The 17,147-nt window shown below is 44.4% G+C and overlaps 1 protein-coding gene across 2 annotated transcripts in view; it reads left to right on the top strand.

Moving 5' to 3' along the window:
- Positions 1-295: 295 nt before the first annotated feature.
- Positions 296-17,147, top strand: part of LOC107222577 (titin) — a 28,004-nt gene continuing 11,152 nt past the window's right edge. The window contains exons 1-27 of one of the 2 annotated variants that reach the window (XM_046732927.1): positions 296-509; positions 603-796; positions 7,213-7,255; positions 7,365-7,639; positions 7,719-7,924; positions 8,003-8,224; positions 8,352-8,695; positions 8,772-9,120; positions 9,199-9,437; positions 9,564-9,793; positions 9,880-10,023; positions 10,108-10,365; positions 10,455-10,598; positions 10,676-10,948; positions 11,023-11,255; positions 11,348-11,660; positions 11,750-12,808; positions 12,950-13,492; positions 13,569-13,823; positions 13,931-14,074; positions 14,192-14,593; positions 14,684-15,085; positions 15,356-15,578; positions 15,652-15,824; positions 16,070-16,209; positions 16,346-16,862; positions 16,948-17,091. In XM_046732927.1, coding sequence (XP_046588883.1) covers positions 7,230-7,255; positions 7,365-7,639; positions 7,719-7,924; positions 8,003-8,224; positions 8,352-8,695; positions 8,772-9,120; positions 9,199-9,437; positions 9,564-9,793; positions 9,880-10,023; positions 10,108-10,365; positions 10,455-10,598; positions 10,676-10,948; positions 11,023-11,255; positions 11,348-11,660; positions 11,750-12,808; positions 12,950-13,492; positions 13,569-13,823; positions 13,931-14,074; positions 14,192-14,593; positions 14,684-15,085; positions 15,356-15,578; positions 15,652-15,824; positions 16,070-16,209; positions 16,346-16,862; positions 16,948-17,091 — 7,258 coding nt within the window. In that variant the 5' untranslated portion in view covers positions 296-509; positions 603-796; positions 7,213-7,229. Of the gene's footprint in view, positions 510-602; positions 797-3,932; positions 4,532-7,212; positions 7,256-7,364; positions 7,640-7,718; positions 7,925-8,002; positions 8,225-8,351; positions 8,696-8,771; positions 9,121-9,198; positions 9,438-9,563; positions 9,794-9,879; positions 10,024-10,107; positions 10,366-10,454; positions 10,599-10,675; positions 10,949-11,022; positions 11,256-11,347; positions 11,661-11,749; positions 12,809-12,949; positions 13,493-13,568; positions 13,824-13,930; positions 14,075-14,191; positions 14,594-14,683; positions 15,086-15,355; positions 15,579-15,651; positions 15,825-16,069; positions 16,210-16,345; positions 16,863-16,947; positions 17,092-17,147 lie in introns of those variants that run through there. The other variant, XM_015661996.2, reaches the window with a different exon arrangement.

The raw sequence follows: 17,147 nt of genomic DNA, 5'->3' as shown, positions 1-17,147 counted from the left end.
ACGTATTTGCGTTAGTTGGATCGTGCCCCGATTGCCCGGTTAAAACTAAGCGTTTAAGAGGATTCGAAAATAGAATTGCCACCGCGAGCGATGACTGTTTATTAGGGAATTTAAAGGTCCTTTCCGAATTGTCGCTTGTAACCCGATTTATTAATAGTTAACGCGGTCAAAGTCGAGCCAAGATTTGTCACCGACTTCGTACGATGATTAAATCCTCAGGAAAATCGGGCCGTATTCAATCCCATAAAATTTGTTCCCAATCCTCGTATGATGATAAAATATATCTAAACAATTTCAGGAGTCCCGTCGCCCTTTTACGGCACTTACAGAGATCAGGAAATCGGGGGACACTCAAAGGAGAACACTCTGAAATACGTTGCTCTGAAGGACCTCTTCCTGCCTGCGGAAGAACCGGAAATTACCTCGGACCAGGACTCTCGATCAGGCGATACTGAACACCAAGAAGATGAGCCAGATTTCTGTGCCGAATTTCGAAGCTTCTTGGACAGGTAAATAAATGCGGAATAATACAGGAAAGCAAATTGTAAGCATACGCTTTTACTGATTTTTATTGATCTGTATAAATTTTCTTTTCTCAAAAGCTATCCCACCAATTACGAGAACCCCGGAAATCCGGGCCTCAAATCTCAGGAGCGTTCGAGTCACTTGCACAGGGTTCATAGGCACCGAACGGTCGCAGATTTTTCACCGGATGTGAACGAAGGCAGTTCCACGAAGAGGAAGTATACTGTGATCCGGAGGCTCGATTACCCGGACATCGAAGTGGAGACAAACGGTGGGTGATTCAAGGATAGGCGTGAATTTGTAAAATGAAAACGAGTTCCCTTGGATTATTATGCGAGCGTTTTTTGCCAGCGTAAGATGGCGGTTTTAAAAATAGAATATCCTCGCGTTTCTCGAAGCGCGCTAGTTTTGTTTGCGGCTGCAGCGCATCTAACGATACCTACCCACTCTTACAAAGTTTCAAGTTATAAAGTGAAGTTGAATCATACCGCAGGAAATACCGACCGGTAGGTGGACTTGCGTCCGTATAGCCATCCTCCTCTTTCCCTCTCTGAGAAGATCCCTTGAACCAGGAATAGATCAGTCGCTATGCTATCCTATGCCGGGAGTCCGTGAGTCACCTTCCGACTCACCTTTCATAGGAGCTCCTAGTGTCTTCGTTATTTATTTATTTTTTATTTATACATTTTTACGCAAATTTTGCATCATGTGTTGCAACACTTAGGCCAACCGAATCGAACTTGGACAAAAGTAAGCAGGAAAGGCAGGCTTAACCCTTCAATAACCACGCTCGGACACTCAGCGTCCCACCTTGTTTTTGCAACTTTTTGTATATTAAACTACTTTTTTGGTAACGACTGCTGAGTTTTTTGGTTCCACATGGTCCCTGAAATACTTCTAAATCTAAAAAAAATGTCGAATTTGTTTATTTATTTATTGAAAAAATAGCACATGTAAACAAATGGTCGAAATTCGTACTTTTCTTAGTCTACATAAAAATATTCAAATGCCAATTTTTACACAAGCCTAATACGCACCAAAAATTTTGTATTCTTGTTGTTTTGTTTCTGTTCGCCATAATGGATGCGCCATTTTGAACTTTCGAATTTCAAGTTCAAATTCGTAATCAGTGACCCCAAGGATCTGTGTATGCAAAATTTCATGTGAATCGCATGTAAGGAAAAACGTATGCGTGAAAGAGTTAATTTTCTTCGCTTACAAGAACGTGATTAAAATATAAACTAATTGTATCGACCGCAGCTTGTGCGGTTCGTGAAATTGTCAACAAGCTTCGTTGGTCGCATTCTAAACTATACAATCCGCAGTATATGCCTTTTATTCTCCAGAGAAGCGAAGGCTGCGTAAACCTGTACGTACATCGTACACACGCATCAACTGTAAATGTCTGAATTACGCAACGTCGAGCTCATTCTAGTTGCGAAATGGAGTCTAGGGTTCGTGTCTATGCGTCTCTGTAACGTAAGACCCCGATTATATTCTATGTTACGATGTATTATGCGCTTGGGTCTGGTCCGAATTAGCGCAGGCGTAATTCTAGGCACCCGCAACCTCCTTGAGCGCTCTAGCGTCAAGGTATAGGGTCTGTGCCTATATTTCGCTGGTGTCTGACGGTCAATGAAGAAAACGAATTCCAGGCTAGGCCTTATCAATCAGAGGACGAGATATACACAATAGATCTTGATTGCTCCCGTTATCGTGACCGATAAAATGGCTACGAAAGACTTACGACTAGCCGATTACACAGTCTCGGCGTCAAAGTTATAGTCGCCAATGACAGCTGAGCGCGTGCTTGATCATTGCACTGGAAGAAAAATTTCTGAACATTTCAAAATCGGCGTAACTCAATCTTGAGCAATTTCTTCAAGTCCCGGGAAGATGTTCAAGTCAACTTACAATATTCAGTTGAAACGACGGGCTGCTCGCTGGAAGCCTGGTAAATAAAATCAGTAACTTTCTAATAGTCGGATAGTGTTTATTGAAAGACGCGGTTGTAAATCGTTAAAATAAATCACGATTCAGAGTGATAGTGGTAGACAAAGATACTGCGAATAACAAAATAGTTAAAAACAACGATAGCCGGGTATATTTTACCCAAGTTTTACCGCGTTGTCGGAAGATTGAGGCCAATGGAGCAACACGTTGCGGAGGATAAGGGTCAGGAAGTTCCGTCACCGAGAGAGTGCGATGTGGTTATAAAGCTGTGTTAAATATAGCCGAAAGCACAGCCACAACCTCGACAATGGTGAGGGACGAATCAAAGGGTCAGGAATATGCAGGCCTACCGGTGACACTGAGCTGTGCAGCTGTTCAAGAGCTGGAAATCACATTGCAGTCGGAGACATAAATATGAGAGGGCCGAGCTAACGGAAGTGAAACGGTATTATAAAAAGAGAAGAAGAAGGGTGAAGAGGATGAGCCGGTTCACAAAAGCTGACATCAATCCTGAAGGTGGATTATTTTGTCAGCTCCCGGAATCAAAGCGTTGCCGCAACGCTGCTCTCGAACCTCTTTATTCCTTTATCGGCACCTCTCCATTGAATTCAATCCGTATATCGAGTCCACGAGACATCAGGGAATTTTGACACTATAGATATTGATGTTCATTTCAATCGCATTTGAATGAGATGAAAATTTAAACAGATCCCGAACCCATTTGTGAAGTTGTATGAAATTCTGCAAGGTAGTAATGATTTGTCGGAGTAAAGATGATTTTTGGCTTTCAACGAGAATAAAGAAACGGTTTTTTTAATAACAAACTGTATTGATAATCTCGTGGGCAATTAACAAATCAGTCTCAAGAGATAACCTGAAAAGAAACACGTTTAAGTTGCATGTTTGAGGCAGCATGAGTGCATTTTGCTTCATTCGGATTTCAAGTTGTCCCACGAAAATAAGAAAACTCCGGTTTGCTAGAAACTTTTTTATTCAGTTACAAATTAATATCAAATATACCGAATCAAATGAATAGCAATCAAAATCAGTTAGACCACGCAGGTTGATCATTGTTTCTGGACGCTTAAGGTATCATGCCAGTGTAGCGGGTCGACAAATAACTGATTTTCGCGATTTTCTGTTCTTCACGGGTGCTTTGAGTGGACATAAAAAAAAATCAGACTGATTAGCATATTTTAACCATCGTGATGAAAAAGCGAAAATTAGTTATTTTTGATGAACCCTTAATTGCAACGGTAATCGGATGAAATGATCTCGCGAAACGATCTCGCGATATATCTCGGGAGATCATGGGGTGAAGGGAATGGCGTATTTCTGTCCCGCCACTCAGAATCGGCAACGACGCCCCTCCGGACGGAGAGCGTCGGAGTGCGGCGACGCCGTTCACCCCCACCCCGAGATCTCGCGAGATCTTCACTCGAAAACGTCGGAGGTTCACTCACAATTCGCATTCGACCGACGTCTTGGTTAAAGAGTTTCGGGGATATTTTGATAATGACTTGACTTCTGCCGACTGAAGCCGTGGCAGGCAAATAGCGAATTGAAACAAACGAAACGTATTATCTATTAAGTACCAGTTGTAGTAAACAGAAGGAAGATAAAAAGAAAATAAAAATTGTTAGTCACATATTAGAGTTAAGCGAACCGGATTTATTATACCGTGTCTATAAACGAAGAGTGAGAGAAAAGTAATTCAGCCGGCTACAGATCGAATATATTTTGTCGCATTGTACTGATCGATAACTATTCTGGTGTTTGTGTTGGTGTGTGAATTTCGTTCTTTTTTCCAACTTGAATCCAAAAATACCTGTGAGGATCGTCAGTTTTTCATTTTACCACCGATTTCACAACGACTTGGATCGTGCCTAATCCAAGATGAATCGACAACAGTCTAATCAACAGACTCAGCCTGGTAGGCAGACACAGCAACAGCAACAAACTACGACCACTCAACAACAGCAGCAACAATCGTATACCCAGCACAGGACCGAGCAGCAGATTACAAGGCAGCAGGTCACCAGTCAACAGAGAGGTCAGTCTCTCTTTGGGAGGAAAAAACAAACAGGCCAAAATAATTAACCGGAAATAACGAAAATCGCAAGATTTATTTTACTCGTGAAAATAGTTCGAAAAGTGCGAACAGGCGGATATTTTTTTTTTTTTGCGTTTAATGCCAAAACGACGATCGCGTGTCCGAGTGAAGAGTAAGGAAAATAAATTAAAAAAGTGTCGAGGGATTAAGAACTTTACTTCCGGTGTCCTTGGATGAAAAATCGTCTATAAAATTCCGTCGTAATCGGTTAATACCTTTTGCCACCTCTCCGCATATTCTCTTTACTCCCACCAGCGAGTTTGTCTCTCAATCCAGAATTCCTGAGCGCAGAGATCTATTTTCGATCGAGCTCTCGCAAGACGCGGTACCCTCTAAAGATAGAATTTAAACTTTCGAGATTTCTCGAGGCTTGCTGAAAGTCCTCGGAGGTTCGCTTCACGAAGTTCGGAGGTGGGTGGCACGGTCTGAAAGTCCCAGTCGCCTCTGCCTCTGTATATTGCTTATGCTCGTGTAAACTTAGACTCTCGTCAAGTCTAACCCTTGAGATGTCTTCCAGCTGCCGAAATGAATCTGACGTTTATTCCGAGGTGAAATGACCCCAAAGAAAAAATAATGTAACCAGACAAGAAGCTCCTTCGATCCCTATAGCAATGAAGATACTCAAGAAATATCAAAAAACTAACATGTTCAAAGCTTACTTTCTCGATATTAATTGACACGGGAGATGAGCAATTGAAAAAAAATACTCGCTTTTCAAATATATTGAAAATAGTCGATATCGTGCGTACAAATCAATTAACAAAACAGCAGTCAAAACGTGCTGGCGAAGTGTATTGAAAAAATAAAGGGGGGGATGAAATATTATGTCAGGCGGAAAGCTAGGGTAACCTGTTGCGTTGAGAGTTGCCTTTCAGACTACTTTCCCGTGTGTTGACTGAACTCTGAATGCGCTGCGGGTTTTGTCGTCCAACACCTGAGTGTGGGCAGACAGTGCGTATTACTTTCTTGGTAGTTGGCGAACGGGTACCAAGCCTTATTGCGATACCCGCCATGTAAAAACTCCGCAATGCTTGCCTCATTGCCTCGCGTGATGAAGAAACGGGTTCAGAGACTTGTCTCTTTAAATAGACCTCTGTTAGGTGTATGGGACTTGGATTACGCCGAAAAAAAATGGAACGTCAAGTTTCGCCCCTAATCTTGGCATCGGTTTTGGTCAACAACTCGGTGAAAAAAAGGTTGGGAACTCGAGAGGATTTCGGGACGAGTGTTTCCCTGTACGCTCTTTTTTTTACCTCTTTATCACCGTCGGTTAAAGCCATTAAACGTTATTGGTCAAAACGCTGGAGTGATTCTTTGGTCGACAGCTGTCAAAATGCAGCGTTTTTTCCGTTGTAATAATTCGACACTTTTTCAGCAAGGCATGGCACGGAACCAAAAAAGTAAACTTGAAATTCAGGAAGAAAGCAGCAGCGTTATTTTCATCTAGTCGATTCCTTATCATCTTGGTAAACAATAATGGAAGTCAGGCAATTTTGATTTGTGTAAGGAGCGGAAGACGACGCGATTCACATTCCGCTGATCTGCTATACGGTTCCTTCTGAATAACAGCGGCTATAGTCTCGTTCGGAAGCCGTTATTTTGGTCAGTGACTGGTTTTGCGTAACTTTACGAAAGAGGCGATTGGTCGAGTGGTATACCGAGCGCTCCGACGTCGCGACGCGCCGCGTCGCTCCACCGAGCGTCCCGCGCACTGTGTAAAGATAGTTGCTCCTAAAATGGGTTCGGGTAACGCGATCCCATGCCGTACAAAAATAGGTTGGATCCATCCCCGCACGCCTCGCCCCGAGACCCTACTGCCCGAAAGAAAGAGAGAGCTATAGCGTAAGAGAGAGAGAGAGAGAGAGAGAGAGAGAGAGAGAGAGAGAGAGAGAGAGAGAGAGAGAGAGAGAGAGAGAAAGAGACAGATTTATCACAAAAATATGTTGTATTTATGTTGAGATTTTTTACCGATTTTATCATTGTTTGATAAATCGACCTCTGATCGGCCTCCTTCTGGAGACGCTTTGTGAATGAAATGAATAGCCGCCTCCGGAACTCGTAGTTTTTTTTGCCGAATTTCCAAAATTCACCATTTCCAATTTGAATGAACCCCGAATTATTCAATCTCTGCTTCATTCAACCGCAGCATTGCTGATGGTATGCGAAATTGACAATACTCCAACCTAATGCGGTGATAGTCGGATTTTAGGCTTGGTTATCAACGGCGTGCATGTGGCCTCTTTCTTGTTGTAATTCTGGCTCAGGTTTAACGAGTTAATTGGTCGCATGAGTTACGCGAACGCGCAAACAGCGCCAGTAAAAGTAACGCCAATAAACAAACCAACAGTATATTGTCACGCGTTGTATCAAACGTGGCTATCTTTAATTCTGAATATTCTGCCAAACGATGTATGAAAATTTAGTAAAGACGTAAAAAACCCTCCACTCAACTGTAGAAAAGTCATTTTGAAATTATTTCGCGTCTTAAGCTAATGCTATTTTGAAAGTATGGCGTCAATTTATGAAGCCGAAAAAAAATACAGTCACGAATATTTTATTCGCGTTTCTTCATAACTGTTGATTTACCTATGGAGATACAGATTTGCTGTTTCAATTTACAGTACAAGGAGAAATTGTAATGCAGTCGACGCCCACCATACCAGCGTGAGTATACCATGAAAGCTTTTTTCATAGTTTTCAAAAGTCTTGACTACATGTCCGAAAAGATTTCGGAGCGTCTGTTCATTGGATAATAGATACATTGGGATTGCAGGTTCACGGGAAGGCCAGGTGATCCATCACCGCCAGTGTTCGAGCAGATCTTTAAGAACGCACGATTCGCACAAGGTGGCAATGCCACCTTCGAGGGTCGTGTCCGTGGCAACCCAAAGCCCTCGGTATCTTGGACCCACAAGGGTGTACCCCTTTTCGAGTCACAGAAAATCCACATGTCCTACGACGACAGGACTGGTATCGTGATTCTCCAGATAAATCAAATCGGACCTGGTAACGAGGGCGAATACACCTGCAGTGCGAAGAACCAATATGGTAATTGTTTTTTGAAGTTTCGTTAGAATGTTTCAAATCGACCCAGCTTTGTATTCTTACATTCATAATTTGATCTTAGGCGAAGCCATCTGCTCCGTGTACATCCAGCCGGAAGGATTTGGACCTCCGCCACAGCAGCAGGTGGGCGGTTACCAAAAGGAGTTCGCTCAGACCTTCAAGACGAGTGAACAAAGAACTGGAGGTCAAAACATTCAGCAACATAGCTATCAACAGTCGATCGAAAAACAGAGCTACACCAATGGAACAATTATTGAAGATTTCAAAGTATGTCAGGTTTGACATAGCTTGATCTATTCGATGGATTGTTGCGGCAGAGTAATATATAATTCTGTTCTCCGTCAGGTTGACACCTTCGAGTATAGACTGCTACGAGAAACGGAGTATCGCGAATCCATAACTCGTCGATACGTCGGTGAGTCTGACGCCCAGATTTCGACCACCATCGATAGATCTTTGGGACCGGTTGCACCACCCCAAATCAATCAAAAGCCCAGAAACTCGAAGCTCGTCGAGGGCTCTGACGCCGTCTTTACCACTAAAATCTCCGCGAATCCAAAACCAAGAGTAAGTCGATGGCATTGTAGAAGGAATTCTGAAACTGTAACTCAATTTTACCCCAGAAACCAGGAAACGTCATGTTCGCATGAAAGTTTGATTTCGTTTTTAACTATGAAATATTGTTTCCCTGCAGTTGACCTGGTTCAAAAACGGGCAAAGGATTCGCGAGTCACAGCACGTGGAAATTACCCATTCGAATCAACAGGCTTCTCTGAAGATTCGAGGAGCGCGCTCAGATGATGGTGGTCACTATACTGTGCTGGCTGAAAATCCCCAGGGATGTACAGTGAGCTCGGCGTATCTCGCTATTGAGTCAAACGATCAAGTCGACCAAGCCTACACTCAGAACCAGCAGAAAGACACGCTGAAAAGTACTCATGTCGAAAGCTCCGAGACTACAGAGGCTGGAAAAGTCCTGCCACCAAATTTTGTTCGCACATGTGCCGATCGCGACGTTACCGAGGGAAAAATGACACGGTAAGTTTTTAGTTAGCCCCTGATGTTCAAGGTAACTCCTTTATTACTCCAGTTTAACTCATCACTTGTTACCCAGGTTTGATTGTCGCATAACCGGCCGCCCATACCCAGAAGTAAGCTGGTACATAAACGGCTTCCAAGTAGCAAACGACGCGACTCACAAGATTCTCGTAAACGAATCCGGTAACAACTCGCTGATGATAACGAACGTGAGTCGAGTAGACACGGGCATCGTGACATGCGTAGCAAGAAACAAGGCCGGCGAAACTTCGTTCCAATGCAACTTGAACGTGATCGAAAAAGAACAAGTCATAGCCCCAAAATTCGTGGAGCGCTTCACAACAATGAACGTCAAGGAAGGAGAGCCCGTCGTTTTCAGCGCTAGAGCAGTTGGCACTCCGATACCACGAATTACTTGGCAGAAGGTAAGACCACTCGGTAAAATGCTTCGGAAACGAAAACTCGGCTTCATCTTCCTTTCATTGATCTGACCATCTGCACAGGATGGTGTGCCGATTGCGCCCGGCCCCGAAGTGCGCATATCAACGGACGGCAGTGGAGCCTCGACGTTGGATATTCCTTTCGCGAGAGCATCGGATGCTGCGTGGTACCAGTGTACCGCGCAAAACGTGGCCGGTTCCACTGCCACCCGAGCCCGTCTTTTCGTCGAAACACCAAAAGGAGCCGTCCCCGAACCAAGACGCCTGAACTTACCACGACCGACGAAAGTCATCGAACCAGAGTAAGTTTTACTTAATTTCCGGTCGGCGATCATCTCTGCAAAAAATTCAAGGACAGAGCTATACGACCCATTCAACAACACTTGACTATCTTTCATCTAACATGCTTATCTTTGTTATTACTGCAGACCTGCACCTGGCCCTGAAGTAATCTATTTGAGGCACGTGGAGCGTGCGAAGCCACATTTGCCGAGCCAGGAGGAGGACAGAATTTATCCACCTCCACAGTTTATCATCCCGCTCCGTGACGCCCACCAGATCGAGGGTGGGCGGCAGCACTTCGAGGCCAGGATCGAACCGGTGGGTGACCCCACAATGAGGGTCGAATGGTACGTCAACGGAAGAGCTTTGGACGCCAGTAAGTACTTACTACCAGGTATAATTAGTATTCAGCAGTCATTAGTTGTCAAGGAATCAGTACACTCATTTTATTTCCTCTTACAGGCTCTCGAGCAAACTCAATCTTTAGATTTGGCTTCATCGCCCTGGATCTTATCAGCATTGTGTTGAACGATGCCGGCGAATACTTATGCCGTGTAATCAGTTCGACAGGCGTTGCCGAGTCCCGCGCGACCCTCAATGTCACCGGTTAGTATTATCGGTATTGAAAGTGCCGTCGAAAAACTAGTCACTTTTTCTCTTTGGCTGATTATTTCAATGAAATATTTCTAGCTCGTGCAACGATTGAACAGACCAGTCAACATCCGGATAGCCTACAATACATTCAACAGCTAGAAGACTACAGCAGATATCAAAGACAGGAGAGCTTTGAGGAAACCTCTTCACAGCGGCCGGTATTCATCCGCCCACTCCACGAACTTGGCGAACTTCAGGAGGGCCGCAATGCCCACTTTGAAGCTCAGCTGACACCCGTTAGCGATCCAACCATGAAAGTGGAGTGGTACAAGGATGGAAAACCGATCACAGCCAGTATGTATCCTCCTTTGGGGTACTGTTCATCTTATTTTGCGCTGTATGATTGAATCTTTGATGAATTATCAAATTCACCGATCTTCCAGGCTCAAGAATCACAACCATCTTCAACTTCGGTTACGTCTCACTTAATATTATGCACCTACGAGTTGAAGATGCCGGTTCTTACACAGTCAGAGCTGTGAACCGCTTGGGAGAGGCTATCAGCACAGCATCTCTTCATGTCTTTGGTAAGTTAAGTGTCTTTCACTTAATTGACTATATTGAATCACAGGATGTTTGATTGATGAATTCGTTTCCGATTCAGCACGCACTAGCGTTACTTCTGACCTCGGCATTCCCGAGCAGCAGAAGTATATCGAGGCTGCCGAAGAACTGGAGGCATACCAGCAAGCGATGCACCAGAAATACACTCAGGAGCAACCTGAACGCATTACCCCACCGGAATTTAAGACGCCCATTAAGGACCAGAACAGTGTCCGGGAGGGCGGGTTCGCTCATTTCGAGGCCCGCCTCGAGCCAGTCGGCGACTCCACGCTACGCGTCGAATGGCTCAAGGACGGACGTCCAGTAGAAGCTAGTAAGTCAACGAATCGATGAGCACTCCGTTACGAATCGAGAAACATTATCACTCACTGGTGTCCTTTTTCCCAGGTTCACGAATCACAACCTTCTTCAACTTCGGTTACGTAGCACTGACCATCAAGTATGTAACAATCCACGATGTTGGCGTCTACACCTGCCGGGCATACAACGCAGCAGGTGAAGCACGAACTACAGCGCAGCTGAGCGTTATCAGCAAGAACGACGTGATATACGACAGTCAGCACCCCGGCGGACTGCAAAAAATTCAATCGCTCGAAGATTCGAGTCGCTATTCTCGTCAGGTGAGGCCCCAGAACGACGATGAAAAACAGCGTGTCCTTAAAGTTGACCAAAAAATAACCTGCAATTTTTAATTGTTATACCATTGTCACAGGTACAAGAAGAGACCCAGGTTAAACAAGCTCCTCGCTTCCTGGGACCGCTGAAGGGAACTAACAAAATTGTCGAAGGCCAACGTGCCCACTTCGAAGCACGCGTTGAACCTCAGAGTGACCTCACAATGAAGATCGAGTGGTACCACAATGGCAAGGCCATCACCGCTGCCAACAGGATTCAAACCTATCACGATTTCGGATATGTTGCCATTGATATTCTTCAAGTACGTGCCGAAGATGCTGGCACTTATACCGTTGTAGCAAGGAACGCTCTTGGAGAGGCACAGTTATCAGCAACTATGATAGTAGAAAGTGAGTGTCACCGTCAATTCATTCTTATCAACTGTCTGTCATAATTACTAAGGCTGATTTGATAACAATCATTTATTATTATTTTCCAGCTCGTTCAAGCATCGACACGACCAGCATGCATCACGGCACGTACGAAAAGACTCAGCGTCTCGAGGGATCAAAGTTCGTAGAGCCTCAGTACCACATTGAAGAAATCTCAAAGTCGAAGCCTATTTTTGTCCAGCCACTGTCTGACCCGAAACCCGTCAGCGAGGGTAAAAATATTCATTTAGAATGCCGTCTGGAACCTATGGGAGATCCTACAATGCGTGTTGAATGGTTCCAAAATGGACGTCCAGTAACCGTCGGCTCCAGATTCCGCACTTACTATGACTTTGGCTTTGTTGCTCTCGATATCGTGCACACGACGGCCTTAGACTCTGGCGAATACACGGTCAGAGCTACAAACCATCTGGGCACAGCTCATACCTCAGCGTGTGTTCGGGTAATCGGAAGATCGGATATTGTAACCGATTCCCAAAACGAGCAATCATTGGAGCAGATTCAGATGCTTGAAGATGCGTCAAGGTACCGCAGAACTCAGCAAGAGGATGTTACAGTCCTACAGGCACCGCAATTCAGCAGACCTCTACATAACATCGAAACTGTTGAACTAACAAATGTACACCTGGAGTGCCGCCTTCAACCGGTTGGCGACTCGACCATGCGAGTTGAATGGTTCGTCAATGGACGTCCAGTGACCACTGGTCATCGCTTCAGGCCTTCATACGAGTTCGATTACGTTGCTCTCGATATTTTGGGCGTTTATCCCGAAGACTCTGGTGTTTACACCTGCCAAGCCCGAAATCAACTTGGAGAAGCTGTTACTTCCTGTTCCGTTCGTGTTCACGCGAAAAAGGACTTGATGCTTGAGACTCAGCATCCGGAAGGGTTGGAAAAGATCCAATACCTTGAAGACGCGTCTAGATACAAGAGGAACGAGCTTGTTGACGAAGTTGTTAACGTCAAACCCAGGTTTATCACGAAACCGAAAAACCAGGAGAATATGCGAGAGGGACAGCACGCTCACTTTGAATGCAAACTTGAACCGGTTACGGATTCCAATTTGAAAGTGGAGTGGTTTAAGAATGGTCGTCCAGTAACTATAGGTAAGATATTTGGTACTCTAAGTGCCATCCATGTATAACCAACAATAATTATTTTATTTAGACTGTTTAGCCAAAATATTATGTTTCAAAATTCAAAGCCTATCCCGTCTTTCTATTACTATGATGGTGTTGTTATTTCAGGACACCGATTCCGTCCCATTCACGACTTTGGCTACGTTGCCCTGGACGTAATTGACTTGATAGCCGAAGATTCTGGTACATACACCTGCCGTGCCGTGAATCTAGTTGGAAGTGACGAGGCAGTCTGCACTCTGGGCTGCCGGTCAACCGCACAAATCCTAACAGACACGCAGAACGAAGTAGGCCTCGAACAGATTAATTACCTCGAGGATAAGTCAAAGTACCAAAGGCAAGAAGTGGTCGAAGAAACCACAACTCAGGCACCAATCTTCACTACGTCTCTGAAGAACGTTGAGATTAAAGAAGGTCAAAGGGCTCACTTCGAATGTCGCCTCATTCCAGTTTCTGACCCAACAATGAAAGTCGAGTGGTTCCACAACCACAAACCAGTCAAGGCTGGCTCCAGATTCATCGAAACTAATAACTTCGGATTTGTCGCACTAGACATCATGTACGCCTACCCGGAGGATTCCGGAAGTTACACTTGTCGGGCTCGCAACGCCATCGGTGAAGCCATCACCTCAGCGACCGCAATTGTGCACTGTGAGCAAAAGAGAATATTGATTGTAAGATTACCTTCACGTACTCTGTGAATTAACCCGCAATTTTGCTCTTACAGCCAAGAAATCGATATACATGGAATCCCAGCACGAAGAAGCTCTTCAACGGCTTCAGCATCTTGAGGACTCTTCGCGTTACCAGCGCAAGAGTGTACAGGAGGAGACCGTTTCCCAGGCACCCGTTTTCACCATGCCTATCAAGGACCTTCGTGTTGCCGAAAATCAGGCAGCGCACTTTGAAGCACGGGTCATTCCGGTTGGTGACCCCAGACTTAAGGTCGAGTGGTTGCGAAATGGCGTACCGATTTCTGCCTGTGAGTAAATTAATATTATGGAATTCTTTTCTTTCTTCTCTATTCGCTGACAACTAGACGGTTCGAGTGGTACAGGTTATGAGTGTGAACATTTTTATAATTTTCAGCCAATCGAGTAACTACCATGCATGACTTTGGATACGTTGCGCTGAACCTGAAATACGTGAACCCTGAAGACTCTGGATCATATACTTGCCGTGCAGTAAATGATCTCGGCGAAGCAGTAACATCAGCTACAATGTTTGTTCAATGTAAGTACCGATAATATGTACCCTTGTATAAATCAGTAATCAGATTTCCGTTGCTTTCGAAGGCAAAAGATTTTCCTGATTATAAAATATACATGTAATTCTATTTTGCTTGAGCAGCTAAGGCAGCCCTTCAGTTCGAATCACAACACGAAAGCGCTTTGACCAAAATTCAAGCTCTGGAGGATACCAGCAAGTACCAGCGTCGTGAAGAAGAAGAAATTCTTGTCAAGGATAAACCTTCCTTCACTGTGCAGCTCAATGGGCCCACAAACCTGGTTGAAGGCCAAAGTGCACACTACGAATGTCGCATTGAACCTTACCCCGACCCGAACATGAAGGTCGAGTGGTTCCACAACGGTAAGCCTTTGTCCACCGGGCATAGATACAGAACAGCTTGCGACTTTGGCTTCGCTGCTATGGATGTACTGAGCGTTTATGCCGAAGACTCTGGCACCTATACCTGCAGGGCCACTAACAAACTTGGCTCAGCCGAGAGCTCCATCAATCTTGACGTGAAATGTAAGTATTTTTTTGAGGGTGGTTCGATTGACTGTCATGTCTTTGCGGAAGAGGAACTTGAGCTAATTTTCATATTTGCCCCTTTTTCAGCTCGCGCTTCCATCATCAGCGATACTCAACATGAAGGAGCATTGCAAAAGATTCAGTACCTTGAAGATGATTCACGGTACAAGCGTGTCGCTCCCGAAGATACGGTAATTGCTGAAAGGCCGAAGTTCGGACGGCCCTTGAAGAACATCGAGCATCTTCCCGAGGGAAAAAACGCTCATTTGGAAGCTACATTGACACCAGTAAACGACCCTACGATGGTAGTCGAATGGTACAGGGATGGTCGACCGATTCCACAGGGCCACAAATTCAAGACTACCTACGACTTTGGATATGTCGCCTTGGACATCTTGTACGCTTACCCAGAAGACTCAGGCACCTACATGTGCAAGGCTAGGAATGCTGTTGGAGAAGCAGTGACGACCTGTGTGATATCCGTCGACTGTAAGTGAAATAATCATGTCTCCTGAACAGTTCCGTAAAATCAAGTCTCTGTCACTAAGTAAGAAAGCAAATACCACTCAACAGTTTCACAAGATAGCAAAAATTGCCGGAGTAAGCTCGACGTGTATATTTAAATTGACACCATGAACTTGATGCTTATCATTTTTCCAAGTTAATGAAAACATTACTTCAAAATTCACGAATTTATTGTAATCCGTGTGAGTGAAACTTATGAAAAAATTTAAAAAAAAAAAATAATCTTACCAACAGCCAAGCAAGGCCTTTTCCTTGATACTCTCGATGCTCAACGCTTGCAAAAGATTCGAGAATTGGAGACCGTTGAGGTAAAGCAAGTCGCGGAGAAGGAAATTGTACACCAGAAGCCCGTGTTCATAACGCCACTGAACAACCTGGATCACCTCAAGGAAGGTGAACATGCCCATCTTGAATGTCGCGTCGAGCCCATCAATGACCCAAATTTAAAGATAGAATGGTAAGCACAGAAAATCTTTTTCTGAGGGTCAAAATTGTTACATGGCCAGAAGCTTGAAAGGATTTTTTTACAGGTTCGTAAATGGCGTGGCAATCAAAACGGGCCACAGATTCCGTACAACTCACGACTTCGGCTATGTGGCTCTTGACATTTTATACACTTATTCTGAAGATTCTGGTACTTACATGTGCAAGGCCACCAATCTAGCGGGCGAGGCGGTCAATACTTGTACCATCAAGGTTGCCTGTGAGTATCATCATTGCTTATTAAATTTAAAAATCCCATTTATAACTACCGCTTGCATTGGCAGCCCAAAGTTGAGTACCTAAAATGTTATTTTGATGGCCAAATCGTAAACCTTGAAAATGTTAAACTTGATTCAAAGCTCAATGCTGAAGATCGACAGGTCGTCAGGCCACCACAGTTTACAGTAATGATCACTGATCTTCATTTCTTCGGGGAATTTACGAATATTTTGATATTGTTTTCAGCTCGCCGCAGCATTTTATTTGATAGCCAGCATCCCGATGGGCTCGAAAAAATTCGAGAACTTGAATCTCAAGGCCACCCTGCTCGTTTGGAGGTTGAAGAACCCGCAGTCAGTCCACCAAGGTTCATCTCTGAGCTTAGAGTAAGTACTTTTCTAATTCAGAGTTTCATGAATTTTTAGCACTGTGCAATATTGATAGAACTTTACTGTTTACTACTGTATAAAATGAGACGAATTCTTTTTTTGACTTCATTTATATTGTCACTTTGATCTACAGGGAACCACTGAAGTATACGAAGGCCAAACAGCACACTTTGAGTGCCAGGTTGAACCTCTGCATGATCCCAATCTCCGTATCGAGTTCTTCCACAACGGAAAGCCTTTGCCATCTGCTGCACGGTTCCACATCACATTTGATTTCGGTTATGTGGCTCTGGATATCGGCCACTCAGTACCAGAAGATGCCGGCGAATACTCTGTTCGCGCAATTAACAATCTTGGACAATGCGTGTCGTCCATCAGCCTCAAGGTTATCCCTCGAGAAAACATTATCTTGGACTCCCAGCGCCCAGAAGGCATGGATAAAATCCGTGAATTAGAATCCCAGCAGCCCTGGAAGAGACCGGATGTTCCTGAACCCCAAACCAGGCAACGGCCCGTTTTTACTCAACCTCTGCAAAACATTGATGCTATACCCGAAGGACAAACAGCTCACTTCGAGTGCAGACTAATTCCAGTAGGAGATCCAACTCTGAAAGTAGAGTGGTTCAGAAACGAGAAGCCGCTCGAAACTAGTGAGTTTTAACATCAACAGCGTCCCACAAAGATAAGAAAACTTTTTAATGTCCAATCATTTTATTTCGACTCATTTTTTTACAGGCTCCCGCATCACGAAAGTACACGACTTTGGATACGTGTCACTAGACATCTCGCATATTCGTGATGAAGATGAGGGTGTCTACATGTGTAGAGCATCCAACCCACTGGGTGAAGCTGTAACCACCGCTTCAATGAGAATCAAAAGTACGTATTCAAATTTTAAAAAGTGTTATCTCTGATTGTGGATCAGTATCATAAAT

Source organism: Neodiprion lecontei, chromosome 2 (genome assembly GCF_021901455.1).
Source record: "Neodiprion lecontei isolate iyNeoLeco1 chromosome 2, iyNeoLeco1.1, whole genome shotgun sequence".
NCBI lineage: Eukaryota > Metazoa > Arthropoda > Insecta > Hymenoptera > Diprionidae > Neodiprion > Neodiprion lecontei.
The sequence above is the reverse complement of the archived record's forward strand: the minus strand, read 5'-3'. Positions and strand labels throughout refer to the sequence as shown.